Here is a 14,640-nt window from a genome sequence, read left to right on the forward strand (position 1 = left end):
CTTATCTGTGAAGGGAGAGAGAGGTAAAGAGGGAGAATTGGGCAGGATGAGCCTCAGACCAGTTCTGAGAAAGTCTCAGCCAGGCTCCAAGGTTGCCCTTTGACGGGATGTTGTGTCCAGTAGGAATGACCTCATTCCACTATCCCTTCCCTGCCAGTGGCTGGGGGAAGCATGGCCTCAGGCTGAGTGCCTGGCAGGTCCCAAGGGGCAGTAGCAGGAGGCTGTCAGCCCACTCTGCTCCTCATAGCAGATTCTCTTGAGAGGAGATCTGAGCGTTGTGGGGGATCTCCAAGGCCACCACACTTGCCCACCTAGTTTGCTGTCAAACTTTTGATCTTTGCAATATGCGAAGTGACAAATAGTATATTGGTGTAGTTTTACTTTGCATTTATTTTAATATGAATGACGTTAAGGTTCTTATATAAAAAGAGCCATTTGTATTTTCTGTGAATTGAACATGTCTTTTGTTTATTTTTTGTTAAAACCTTTTCTATCTATGATGCAAATTACCTAAACTTTCGTGTTGTAATATATTAATCTTAATATGTTTATCCATTTGGTAAGTGAAATATAAATCCTGCTCATTATCCTGTTAACATCTGATCAGTATTTTCATAATTCTGGTTAACTCTTTGTAGAAGGTAAATAGAAAGAAATAAATTTGCCTTAAAAAGATCACTGTAGGTAGAAAGAAAAAAATTAGAAAGAAATCCTTTTTCTCCATAATCTTTTAAGTAATAATTACATGTAGAGTATCAATCATAACATCTACTCAACGTTTTGGGACCCTATTAAGAAAAATATCATTAAGCCTAATTAAATGTAGAAATTTATGGGAAAAATCATTGAAAAATCACATTGCTTTTTATTATTCACAAAATTTGCTGTAATACAATGTAGTTATAGTACCTTTGTGTTTTTCCCCCACAGATTAATTTCTAAAATTTTGGTGTATTTTTTTTTATATTAAGAAATTGCATCTTCTTGCTCTGTATTTTTATTCAATGCGATTTTATATGCAAAGCTAATAAATTTTAGATTCTTAGCTCAGATCTATTTCTTATTTGAATAACTGGCAAGCCATTTATTACTGCATTTTCCAGTTTTGCATTTATTAAAGCTATGAAGACCTGCTATCCCCAATGCAGTTAAATTCTTATTTATTTGGAAGATGGGTTTACATTTTAATGTAATTTATTTTCCTTCTACTACAATAGGGACCTAATATTTATTTAAAAGTTTTCATTTTAAAGTTTTTTTGTTTGTCTCTTTCTAAGATGGTGTTTATCTATTTTTTGAAGGTGCCCAGCTACTGTTTAGACCCTTGTTAAATAAATATGCGAAAGAAACATTAGGAAATCAGAACTTATATCTTGTTGGCGCTTCCCAGATTAGATTGCTACTGGGGGCTGAAGCAGTGGGCTTGGTCAAAGAGTGCAATGATAGCACCATGAGAGCCTTCACATATGGAACCCGACAGAACTTTAAAGGTTTTGATGGTAAGTTCTGCAATTCTTTGTTTCTGTTAGAATCAACTTATCAAAAGATACATTCGTTTTGATGAATAGGTTATGGGCAGCAAACTTTTTCAGTAATGGCCCAGATGGTACATTTTTTAGGCTTTATGGGCTGTATGCTGTTTCTGTCTTAGCTATTATTGTAAAGCCAAACATCCTTAGATGATAAATACATGAATTGGTGTGGCTGTGATCCAATAATACTGTATTTATAAAAGCAGACAACAGGTTAGATTCTGCCCATAATTTGCTAACTCTGGAATAGATGAACATACATGTAACCTATTTATGTTATTCTATTATAATTATTGGAATGGTGACTATCCACTGGCTATATATAGAAAAATCTTATAGCAGGAGAAATCCAATAGTAGTTCAGTATCCTAGTATTCCCATTTCCTGGATTTTCTGGCACCTTCTGAGTATGATGGTTAACCGGTTCTGTTATGGCCCCATTAGAAGGTTCCAGAAGCGTTCCCACCAGGAACTACTGGGAAAGCCAGAGTGGTTGTGATATCAAGGTAGGACTTTGGTTTCAGAATGACATTGGTCCCTTCCAGGGCTTTCAGAGTTACAGGGAGTGTTATACTTCTTCAGGCTCGCTCCGACTCTGGATTTTTATGCCTAAGTGAATACATGATCAAGGTGAAATTCACTTAGTTTAAAGGGATCTGCCTGTCAAGAACCAACAATATTTTTATATCAGACTTTTCTCCTTCATTTATGGGAAGTATATTCAACTCCAGAAGGAAATGGCCTGGTTTGAGTTTAAAGGAGGACAATTTGCCATATAAGCAAACTTCTTCAGTTCCATCCTTGGCTAGCAGTATTATTGGAAAGGAAGAATATATTGCCATCTGCTTATTAGAACTAAATGAGATCTCAAGCAAGTCTGCGTTTTGGAAGTTTGTACCATATTATGTAATAATGATTGCAGTGATGGAAGACTTGTATTATGTGAATGCATACTGAAATTTTTTAATTCTCAAAATAAGTTAAGAACCTTTGTTGCATTTAATTGACCAAATTTATACTTAGATTACTACTTATGTTAATTTTATGAGTTCCATAATCCCAAGTAATTTGCATAGTATTACTTAATTTTTCCCTTTATTACTGAGAAATAACTGGAATTTTATTTTTTTATTTTAGAAGACAATGATGATTTCCTTACAATGGCAGAATGTCAATTTATTATTAAGCATGAGCTTGAAAATCTTAGAGCTAAAGATGAAAAAATGATTCCTGGTTACCCTCAGGCAAAGTTGTATCCAGGAAAATCATTATGTAAGTAATTATGTCAACAATTTCATGACAACATATTCTAATTAGATTCTTTTTCCTAGTAGACACAAATAATTTAAAGGGGCTTTATTGTTTTCTCTGACTGAAAATCTTACAATAAGCCTATTTTTCGTGAACATATCTTTTGCCTTTTGAGCTTTGTTGTATTGTACCTTTAAATGAACGTATATGTTTTCTGTGGTTTGCTACTTCTTATTTATCAAGGTTTCATTGCAAGTTAACTTACAATTCAGCATGAACACACATACATATCACTTAGTTAAAATTAGCAAAGTTTGCTTTATGCCTGAACATTGTGCTGTGATGAAATTCTGTGGAGGAGTGAAAAAGGGAGATGTGATTGTTTCTTGGTACAGTTTTATCACTTGGGACAAACACGCACAAACAGAAAAACTTAAGAAGACTTCCTAAGTGACATAATGAGTACCTGAATGCCAGTTAGCAGGTTGCAATTTTTTTATTTTTATGAGATTCCATTTTAATGAGAATACTAGTTTTGAAAATGAAAGTGTTTACTACAATTTGTAATTCTAAATTTGCCTCAAACCTAAGGAGTGGCACAGTATTCAGGGCCTCAGAATGGATAAAATACACTTCAAACATGTAAACGTAAAAAAAAATTTTTTTATTATGAAAAATAACATATTTACAAAAGTGATACATTTCAGAGCACACTGCAACAATTAGTTATAAAGCAGAATTCAGAGTTTGGTATGGGTTACACTTCTATAATTTTAGATTTTTCCTTCTGGCAGCTCCAAGACACTGGAGACTGAAAGAAATATAATGATTCAGCAATCATACTCATTTGTTAAATGCTATCTTTTCTGTTATAACTCCATCTTATCCTTTGATCTTTCTCCCGATTTTTAGGGGTATTTGGGCTATGCCCATTCTAACTTTTTCATGTTGAAAAGGGCTGTTGATAATATGGGATAGGGGTATGGAACTAGTTGATATTCTAGAGATTTTCTGGATTTTCAGAACCTATCTGGCCTAGGAACTCATCTGGAGGTTGTATGCTTCTGGAAAGTAATCATAGTGCGTGGAACTTTTGTAGACTCTCAGATAAAGCTCTAGGTGTTCTTTAGGGTTGGCAGGAATGGTTTTGGTTGGGGTTTGGCCATGATAAATAGCAATATCTAGTTGAAGTTTGTGTAAAAGTAGCCTCCAGAGTAGCCTCTCGATTCTATTTGAACTCTCTCAGCCACTGATACCTTATTTGTTGACAATTCTTCTTTTCCCCCTTTTGGCCAGGAAGGCATTATTGATCCCATGGTGCCAGGGCCAGGCTCATCCCTAGGACTCATACTCACGTTGCCAGGGAGATTTTCACCTGTGGATTTCATGTCCCATGTAGGGTGGAGGGTAATGATTTTACTTGCAGAGTTGTGCTTAGAGAGAAAGTGACCACATTTGAGCAACAAACTCTTTGGAAGTAACTCTTAGGAATAACTATAGGTAGGCTTAGCTTTTCCACTACAGAAATAAGCAACACAAGAGCAAACCTCAAGATTAAGAGTTTGGCTTATTGATTTAGGAGTCCCTAATTAAACATGTAAGCTTTTGTGTACCCTTAATGCTTGGTAGTCTTACCAATCTAATACTATTTTCCAGTGTTAATCAAGGATGACAGACACCATAGAATCAGTCTATATTCAAATTCCTCCAGTTGTCACCAAATATATTTTAGACCTGGATTGTTCAATCTGGGATCCAATCAAGGACAGCTCATTTTGTTTGTTCTGTCTCTTATAGGTTTTTTTTTAATAAAGAACATTTTTTCTTTCACATATTTTTTCCCCTCAGGACATTGACTTGTTGAAAAGACTAGGGCATTTATCTTTTTCTTTTGACTTTTAAAAAGAGAATTTATTAAGTTGCAAGTTTATAGTTCTAAGGCCATGAAAATGTCCAAATTAAGGCATCCAGAAAAGATACCTTAATAGTAAAGAAAGGGCCAATGAAGTTTGGGGTTTTTCTCTCAGGTAGGAGGGCACATGGTGACATCTGCTAACTTTCTCTCCTCATTTCTTAAAGCTTCCCTGGGGGCATATTCCTTCTGAATCTCCAAAGGTCTCTGGCTGTGTGGGCTCTGTTGGTTCTAAAGCTTTTTCCAAAATGCTTCCCACTTAAAGGACTCCAATAAATAACCCTACCTTGAATGGGTGAAGTACATCTCCATGGAAACCATCTAATCAAAAATTACCACCCACAATTGAGTGGGTCGTATCTCTTTGGAAAAGTCAAAATCTCCCACCCAGCAATTTTAAATGAGGATTAAAGGACATGACTTTTCTGGGGTATATAATAGCTTCAGACCAGCACATTCCACCCTTTGGACTCTCAAAAGACATGTTCTTTCCAAATGCAAAATACATTCATCCTATCAAAATATCAGAAAACCTTCAACTATTTCAGTAACAATGCAAATACAATACAAAGTCAGAAACAGTACAAAATCTCATCAAAGTCAGCTAAAGGTATAGTCTGTCCTAAAGCAGAATTCTCTGGTTCTGGACCTGTAAAACTCAGAACCAGTTGTTTGCTGCCAATATGCAAAGGAGGGATGGTGATAGGATAGATGTTTCCATTTCCATAGGGAGAACTTGCAAGGAACACAGGTCACCAGATCCAAACAATTCCTAAAACCTTCAGGGCAAACTCCACTGGGTTGGATTTCAAAGTCTGAGAGTCATTTATCCTTGGGGCTTTAGAAAGAGGCAGTCCCACCCTTTCCAACAACCTATGCAGCAGCCCACCTCTCTGCAAATGCTAGGATGAGGATTGCAACCTTGAAGGACATTGGGGAGACCACTTTTTTCTCAGTTCTATCTGTTTCAAGCATGCGGGAACATCTGGGCTGTCTGCCATCTCCAGGGCACATGCTCAACCCCCCCCCAGAACTATGTGGTTAGTTCATTTGTCATATTGTTCTACATCCTAGTTTTTCTGATTTGTTTCTTCATTGTTCCTCTATCCTCTGTATTTCCTATAAACTGGAAGATTTTGGCAAGAATTCTTCATAGGTGATACTGCCTTTTTTCTTTTCTTCCTGATTTCCTCAGATGTAATGGAACAAAGAAGGCCCTGTGAGATTTTCTTTTCTTTATCTTTCTCCTAATCCTTTCTAACTTTAGGTCCTGTGATGGATATTGTGCCTTATTTTAATAGAATTCTTCCAAACTTGAATATTGAAGTATTCTTCTTTTCAAATTTTTGAAGTTGTATTCTTCGGATAAAATATTTATTTTCAATTTTTTAAAGAAAAATATATATATTTTAGTGCCATATAGCATTTATTCTAACCTATTCTGAACTATATTCAGGATATATAACAGAGTCTCTCATCTATAGTCTGTACTTTGGTCATTTAAATTATTGTTTTCAGTGAACACAACATATAGCAGTAAAGTACTTCCACCAAGTATTTTGCAGTTTTCACACATATTTTCTATTAGTTTTTGCCATTTGAAAAAATAAATTAGACAGTGAAAGTTTGTCTTTTTCCTATCCCATGCTCCAAGTTCTCCCGTCTCTTTCCTTATTATATAACCTTTGAGATGTATTTAACACCTACTCAAATAAACTGGGACTATATTGGACATACAATTTTGGACCTTGATTTGTTATTTAATAGTATATTTTGATCATCATTCCATGTTAGCGCATTAGGTCTAACTCATTCCTTTTTAATGTCACTCAGTATATTCCATTAATAATTTCTTTCCAACTGTTTTTTCACTGTAAACAATACTGCATTGGGAAATTCATGTGCATTTATATTCATAGGATAAATTTCCCCTAAGTGATATTGTTAGATCAAAGTTATATGCCTGTGTTTTGTAGATATTGTTAAATCTCTCTCCACAGTGATTGCTTCATTTATAAAGAGAATGCTTTTAGTGTTTGAATATTCAGTTTGATATTGGCTGTTGACTTAATGTTTGTCATGTTTAGTAAAAATCCATTTCTTATACCTCATAAATAATTTTTAAATGTGATCATAAATTTTATCAAATGCTTTTTCTGTGTCTATGGAGACTATTATGTATATATTTTTTATCTCTGACAGCAATATGGTAAGTTATGGTAATAGCTTCTAATATGTCATTCTTGATTTCCTATAGTGAACTCTACTTGCTCATAATATATTATTTACTTTCCTGTTGAATTCCATTTATTGATATTTTATTTATGAGTTTTTAATCTATTCATGTGACTTGAGTATTTAGATTTTTTTTGTTTTATTTCTGAAAATTTATTTGTATTAGATGTACATTGTTAAATTTGTTCCTTAGTTCCTATATCCTTTGTATTTTCGTTTTGTTTTTTTGATCCATCTTAGCTTTAGAGAGTATACCCACGTACTTAATGTTTTTTCTTTCTTGATTTATCATAGCCTTAGATATTTCCAATAGCTATGTTTTTGACAGTTTGTTCTCTGTATTTCCTGTTGCTTTTGCTTTATGAATTTTATGGCTTTGCTATTGGCTTCATGAAGATTTTTATTGTAGATTTTACTGTGTATTCTTTATCTTAATGTTTTCAGCGTTAACTGGTATCTCTTGCTATATTTTGTTAACATTTGTCGGGGATGTTTTGCCTATGCTTTTACTTTCATCCCCTCTGAGTGTCTCCACTTTGCTGGATCTCTTATATTAGAATATAATTGGATTTTGCTTTGTAGTCTAATTTGAGGATTTCTTTTTTTACTAAGTGAATTTATACTATTAATGAGATACATATTTTATGTTGGGTTGTTGTCTTATTTGATGTTAATGTTTTCCAATGAAATCGCCTCTTCCTTTGTTTTAAAAAAACTTGCTATATAAGCTTTGTCATCTGTTTTCTCTATTTTAGTAGAAAAGTCTAGGAAATGTACTTTTAAAAATCATGAATTTATATTCATATTTTCAATTCAGATTTAACATCATATGATTTTGCTAATTTCTTTGGTTTTATGTTTGTATCACTTTACACTTACATTGAAAATTGTGATTCTTAATAATATTAATGTAATTATTTTATATTAATGAATTTGCTTTATCTTATATTATACATAAATAATTTGTAAAACCATAACACGTTTTAATATTAACTATGCAATTTCTGAATGAAGCTTACAGTTTCTTTTTTATTCTGTTATTATATATAATCAAAATCTAATCTGTTATTTAAAAGGGTGGATATTTAATTCACTGAGGTTCATTATTTTTGTTGCTAAATACACATTAGGACATTTCATTTTCATTGACTGTTGCTTTAGTTGTCCCTCAAATACCTGATATGTAGAAAATGCACACTGATTTTGTATTTACCCTTCAGTCTGAGTTATTTATTTCTAGGCTGAAGGGCCTTATTTATGTTTTTATTATTAATTTCTAGTTTTTTTACATTGTTTCTGACAGTGATGTTTGTATTGCTGTTTATGGAATGTATTGAGATTTCCTTTGTGACCAGGCTAATCTAGGGCCATTTTTCTTGAATGTTCTGTAAGCATTTAAAAAGAATATGTATTCTGGGGAAATACAGATCAGGATGGTAAAGTGAGATGCTGTAGGACTCTGTCCTCCCACAAATCTTTAAACAACCAGGAAGAACTGGCAGAAACATCTGCTCCAGAAAATAGTTAAAGTAGTACAATAACAAGGCAAGTGCTGAATCAAAAAGAAAAGGCTACTTAAGAGTAGTAGGATCTTGTGTTGCCCTGGCTGCCCCTCCCCCCACCTCTTATTGGCTTGGTGTGGAGCTGGCGTGTTCCTATTGCAGATCCCTGGTCCTGATTCCAGAGGGAACAGGGTAAATCTCATGTACGTACTGGAAATATGTATATCTAGCCCAGTCTGTCTTGTGGTGGCTTCATGGGCTTGCCATCCCAGTACTTGCCCAGCATGTGGAACGCAATTCACAGAGCTTTAGTAGAGAATGCTGTGGTTGAGCAATCAAGTTGTTCTTCCTGGCACAAGGGATTTCTGACTGTAGGGCGGTTAGTGCAGTGCCTGGGACTGTGAGGAGACTGTTTCCTAGGGAAGAGGGCACATTTGTAACAGTATAAACAGGGGAATTCCCTGGGCCACACGTGCATGTCCAAGACAAGATGCATGTGCAGAAAGTATCAGGGAGGCCCTTATGATTTGGCCTGGAGCTATTCTGTGAATTTACTGTATGGATGAACCCTGGAGGAGAACACTCATACAACTCAGTCTGCAAGGGCTGCAAAAGCTGTTTTCTTTTCTTCCTTCATTTTAATCTTTGTTAGCTCCTGACATTCACAGAAAGTTCTGTCATAATACTACCTGGATACAAGCTTAAAAAACAGATGCCTCAGTGTCTAAAAAATGTCCATATTCCTAAAAATTTACAAGACATACAAAGGAACAGGAAATGATGGCACAGGCAAAGGTAAAAATTAAAGCATGAGAAACTATTAATGAGAAAGATAAGACCTGGGTTCTTACCAGACAAACACTTAAAAATGCTCAAATAGCTGAAGGAAGACATGGACAAAATATAAGGGAAGTCGGGAAAACGACAGAAGAACACAAGGAGAATATCAACAGAGAGAAGGAAATTATGAAAAAGAACCAAAAACAGAACTGAAGGCTATAGTAATAGAAATCTAAAAATTCCCTAGAGGGCATCAACAGCAGATTGGATCTAGCAGAAGAAAGAATCCATGAACTTGAAGATAAGACAATGGAAATCATCCAGTCTGAGGAACAGAAGAAAGAAAGAATGAGGAAAAGTGAACAGAGCCTGAGGAACCTGTGGGACACCATCAAGTACACCGATATATGCATTGTGAGGGTTCCAGAAGAGGATGAAAGAGAGAAAGGGTTAGAGAGAATATTCAAAGAAATAATGGCTGAAAACGTTCCAAATTTAACAAATGACATGAATATATGTAAGACTTTCAGCCATCTCCAAACAGGATAAACCCAAATAGTCCCACAATATTAGTTATAATCAAACTATCAGATGCCAAAAATTAAGAGGGAATTCTGAAAGCCACAAGTGGGAAGCAACGTGTCACATGCAAGGGAGCCTCAATAAGATGAAGTGCCATTGTCTCATCAGAAACCACACAGGCAAGAAGGGTAGTGGGGTAACATTTAAATTGCTGAAAGCAGAAAACTGCCAACCAAGGATTCTGTATCGGGAAAAACTGTCTTTCAAAACTGAGAGAGATTAAGACATTCTTCTATAAATGAAAGCTGAGGACATTGATCAACTCTAAACAGCCCTGCAAGAGAAGCTAGAGTGTTCTGCAGGGTGAAAGGAAAGGACAATAGATTGAAGCCATATGAAGAAATAAAGTTATCTCTGGTAAGGATTATGACAGGGTTAAATATAAGTGCTGGTACTATTGTATTTTTACTTCCTAAAGGATCTGAAAGGCAAGCATATAAAATATAATGATAAATCAGTAGTTTGGACTCATAATGTGTACATATGTAATTTGTGACAAGAACTACGTAAAGGTGGGGAGATGAAGGGGGTATAGGAACATACTTTGTATATTAGAGCAAATAAGTGTATATATATGGCCGGGGGAGACCTGGGTTCAGTTTATGGCCCATACACTACCTCCACCCCCCCAAAAATAAAGCAAATGAGATTGTTGCATATTTAGGATGTTAAATTTAATCCCGATGGTAATGACAAAGAATATATTGGAGAATGTGGAAGCTCATAGAGACAGAAATTAGAGAACAAGCTGCCAGAGGTGGGGGACATACATTAATGCAGGTGTGTATACTGTTTCTGTTGGGGAAATGGGAAAGTTTTAGTAGTGGAAGGTGGTAAGGATACCACTGTACTGTGAAGGTGATTAATCCCAGTGAATGGTATGCTTGGCAGTGATTGAAATAAGGAAGTTTATTGTTGTATATATTTTCCCACAATAAAAATAAAAAAAAGAGCAGCTAAAGAGATAATAACAAAGACAATATGTGATCCTGGAAGGGATAAAACTTTATATCAGTGTTAAATTTCATATATACACGTACACACACACACACACACACACACACACACACACACACACACACACGCTGTCTTAGGTCTTATATTTTCCCTGTGAGTTTTTTAAGTCTTCATTCATAATTTTCTTAGGTTTGTCTACCATTTCTTTGTGTTTTTCACTTTTGTCTTTTTTGTAGCTTTTATTATTATTTTTAATTATTTATTATTTTTACCTATAATAGTTTTATTTTTCTCCTAAGTTGCTTTTTTGAACTCTTTCCTTAATTCTCTTAGTTCTTCAAAGTTTAATTTCAATGGCTGCTCCAATTTATAAAAGTTCATGAAGAATTTCAGGTTTTCAATGCTCAATAATGTAATTTTCCAGTTTCTTCTTTACCTTTGTTTATTGTTTTTCTTTTTATTTCTTGTAGTTTTTTTTTTTGTTTTTGCACAGTTCTATTCTAGATTCTTTCTAATTATTACTTAATTTTTAAATGTAATACTTTTTCCAGCTGGCTGTTTTCAGAAGGGAATGTGCTGTGGGGGTGGGGTGGGGGAGGGGTGCTTGGGGCCTCAGTAGGGAACTCTGATAGCTGGAAGCTTGGAGTTTGGCCAGCAGTGAGCTCTTCTTCTTCTTTTTTTCTTTAAATACAAAAAAAAACACCACCAAATAAGCGCAAACATTCTTATTTTGATCATTCTGTTCTACATATATAATCAGTAATTCACAATATCATCACATAGTTGCATATTCATCATCATGATCATTTCTTAGAACATTTGCATCAATTCAGAAAAAGAAATAAAAAGACAACAGAAAAAGAAATAAAACGAAAACAGAAAAAAAAGATTACACATACCATACCCCTCCCTCCCTTTCACTGATCACTAGCATTTCAAACTAAATTTATTTTAGCATTTGTTACCCCTATTATTTATTTTTATTCCATATGTTCTACTCGTCTGTGGACAAGGTAGATAAAAGGAGCATCAGACACAAGGTTTTCACAATCACAGTCACATTGTGAAAGCTATATCATTATGCAATCATCTTCAAGAAACATGGCTACCGGAACACAGCTCCATTTTCAGGCAATTCCCTCCAGCCTCTCCCTTACGTCTTGAATAACAAAGTGATATCTACTCAATGCATAAGAATAACCTCCAGGATAACCTCTCAGCCACTGACACTTTGTCTCATTTCACTCTTTCCACTTTGATCCAGAAGGTTTTCTCAATCCCTTGATGCTGAATCTCAGCTTATTCTAGGATTTCTGTCCCACATTGCCAGGAAGGTCCACACCCCTGGGAGTCATATCCCATGTAGACAGGAGGAGGGAGAGTGGTAAGTTTGCCTTTTGTGTTGGCTGGAGAGAGAGGCCACATCTGAGCAGCAAAAGAGGCTCTCTTGGGGGTGACTCTTAGGCCTAATTTTAAGCAGGCTTGACCTATCCTTTGTGGGGTTAAGTTTCATATGAACAAACCCCAAGACTGGGAGCTCAGCCTATAGCTTTGGTTGTCCACAGTGCTTGTGAGAATATCAGGATTTCAACTTGGGGAGGTTGAATTTTCCTCTGCTCAGTGAGCTCTTCTTGAGTCTTCTTAGGCCCTTCTGGGGGCCTCTGTGAATCCCTGCTCTTGAAAGGCTTTTGTTAGGTTTGGCCTTTAGATTTATTGGTCAACCAAGATCCATAGTTCCAAAGGTGCTTGCCTTCCGTCTCTGGAATCTAGCAGCCAGCTCTTTTATCCAAGAGAGCAGACTTGCACTTTCTCTCTCCAGCCTCACCTCTCTTGCCTGGCTGTGGTGCCAGGCAGGCAGCAGACATGCTCTAAGGAGTTCCTTCTTTGCCTGCATCCTGGGCAAGGGAAGAGTAGTTTCCCATCCCTGCATGCCTAGGAGAGTCCTCTGTCTGCCTGCTTGACCCGGGTATGCAGAGGTGTCTGTGCTCTTAGTTTACTCCATCACCCTGAGCTGATTTTTCAATACCCTTTTTCATAATTTCGGCTTATTGTTGCTTTTTTTTCCCCTTACTTCCATCAAACATAGAGATTTCTTTGTATGTTTTTTACTTACCTTGTTGTTTTTAATTAGGTGTTGTGGACAAGAAAAGGCAGAGGTGTCTTTATTTGTAACTAGAAGTTTCACATGCTATATTTAAGCAGTTTGATGCCTTTCCTAAATTTTAAGTCTTATTTGATCTTTTAGTGGGAAGGCATTTTTTTTTTTTTTGGAAGGCATGTTTTTAGACACAGCTGGGTTCTGCATCAAATAAAATGTACAAAGCTGTCTGAGGCCCTGTCCTGGCTAACAGTGTAAGCATCCCTGCTTCGTCCTGTTCATCTGCATTAATCTGACCATCTTGTGTAAATCACTGCTTCCATCTGTGAGTTTCTGCATGGGTACAACCTCTTAGGGGTGGCTGGAACAGAGAAAAGTATGGGTATGTTCTTTCTTCAGATGGGACTCTGGAGCAGCAGTTTTCCAGATGCCTCTAGTTGCTTCAAAGAGAGAAATTTTCAACTGAATGAAAACCTTGGAGGAAATATGCAAATGGATTTCTCTTGGGTGTGTAGGTAGCCTGTTTGGTGAAGCTGGACTAGAAATAACTTCCTCACTGACAGAACAAGGCTTTTGTAAACCAGGATCTTTTCTTTCTTTCTTTTTTTTTTTTGTATGTAGAAACAATAAAATCATCTCAATCATAGTCATTTGAAAGTTTTTTTTTATATATATATACAGTCTGGGATAAGACTCATATTTAAGTTTTCTAGGCTGGATTTTTAAATTCTGCATTATTCTCTTCCTCTAATCTTTCAGAAATGTGATTCTTAAATGCTATGTTATATTTTATATCAATTTAGGTATGTACCACAATATTTGGTTGAAAAGGACATGCTATATGCATAATTATAAATTGCTAACTATAAAAAGCGCAGATTTCAGAGCTAATAAGACTTAAAGTAACTTAAGATACTGGATTGTTGATAAAGCAGTCCACAGAAGTAAGCAGAAGGGCTTCTTTTGGCCTTTGGGGTGTGTGGTGTTGGTGCGGGAGTGCCGCCTTGGGCACCTCTTCTCTGAGGCCGATGGGGAGGAGCTCTCACCACTCTGGGGATCCCGTCAGCACGGTGGGAGCCAGCCCGGCTTCCAGGAGAACTGCTGTCCGTTATCTTAGGTCTTATTATTTATTCATTTTTCATTTTATTTCTACACACAATAATTATAAATTCACAGGCCATAATGTAACGTTTTGATAGGAAGCTTTGGTTACGTAGGTAGCAAATTGTATTGTCTGAGACAGTTAGGTGGTGCTGTGAGCTGGGCACTTCAGGGCTTCCTCATTCTGAGAAGCAACTCAAGAGAACTAAAAACTGGGTCTATGCGTGTCTTAGTTGTCAAGTGTTCATCTTAACTGCCATCCCATTTCTCATTTTCTGTGTGAGCTAAGATCCCCTCATACCTTCAGATCTTGCCTTCTCCTATTGGTTCTTTATACCTAATATTCATGCAGAAAACCCAACGAAAGATTTTCTTTAGAAAGAGGAGTTAAAGGGTCCAACAATGTCTTAAATATTAATTGTATCCCAAGGGATATTATTTAGGTTAGGTTACAACTCTGTCTCTGATTATCTGTCTCCCAGGTGATCATTGTATTTTGATTGATGGGAATGTGACACATCTCATAGTATATGTAATGTTATATAGTTAATTCTTTTAGAATATTGTGGTAACATTCTGAATATTTTTGATATATAAGTTGAATAGTGGTCAGATGCAGCCTTCTGAGAATAATGGAGTAAATTTCAAGTGAACAGCATGTAGCAGATCTATGCTGTGTTTTATATGCAC

General features: G+C 35.9%; 1 protein-coding gene across 3 annotated transcripts in view; it reads left to right on the forward strand.

Moving 5' to 3' along the window:
- Positions 1-14,640, forward strand: part of ANO10 (anoctamin 10) — a 252,618-nt gene that overhangs the window by 41,292 nt on the left and 196,686 nt on the right. For all 3 annotated transcript variants that reach the window (XR_013162815.1, XM_077129632.1, XM_077129631.1), the window contains 2 exons: positions 1,302-1,499; positions 2,670-2,804. Coding sequence is in view for 2 of the 3 variants with exons in the window: in XM_077129632.1 (XP_076985747.1) it covers positions 1,302-1,499; positions 2,670-2,804 (333 nt within the window). In the remaining variant the exon portion in view is untranslated. The remainder of the gene's footprint in view (positions 1-1,301; positions 1,500-2,669; positions 2,805-14,640) is intronic.

This window comes from Tamandua tetradactyla, chromosome 15 (genome assembly GCF_023851605.1).
Source record: "Tamandua tetradactyla isolate mTamTet1 chromosome 15, mTamTet1.pri, whole genome shotgun sequence".
Classification (NCBI taxonomy): domain Eukaryota; kingdom Metazoa; phylum Chordata; class Mammalia; order Pilosa; family Myrmecophagidae; genus Tamandua; species Tamandua tetradactyla.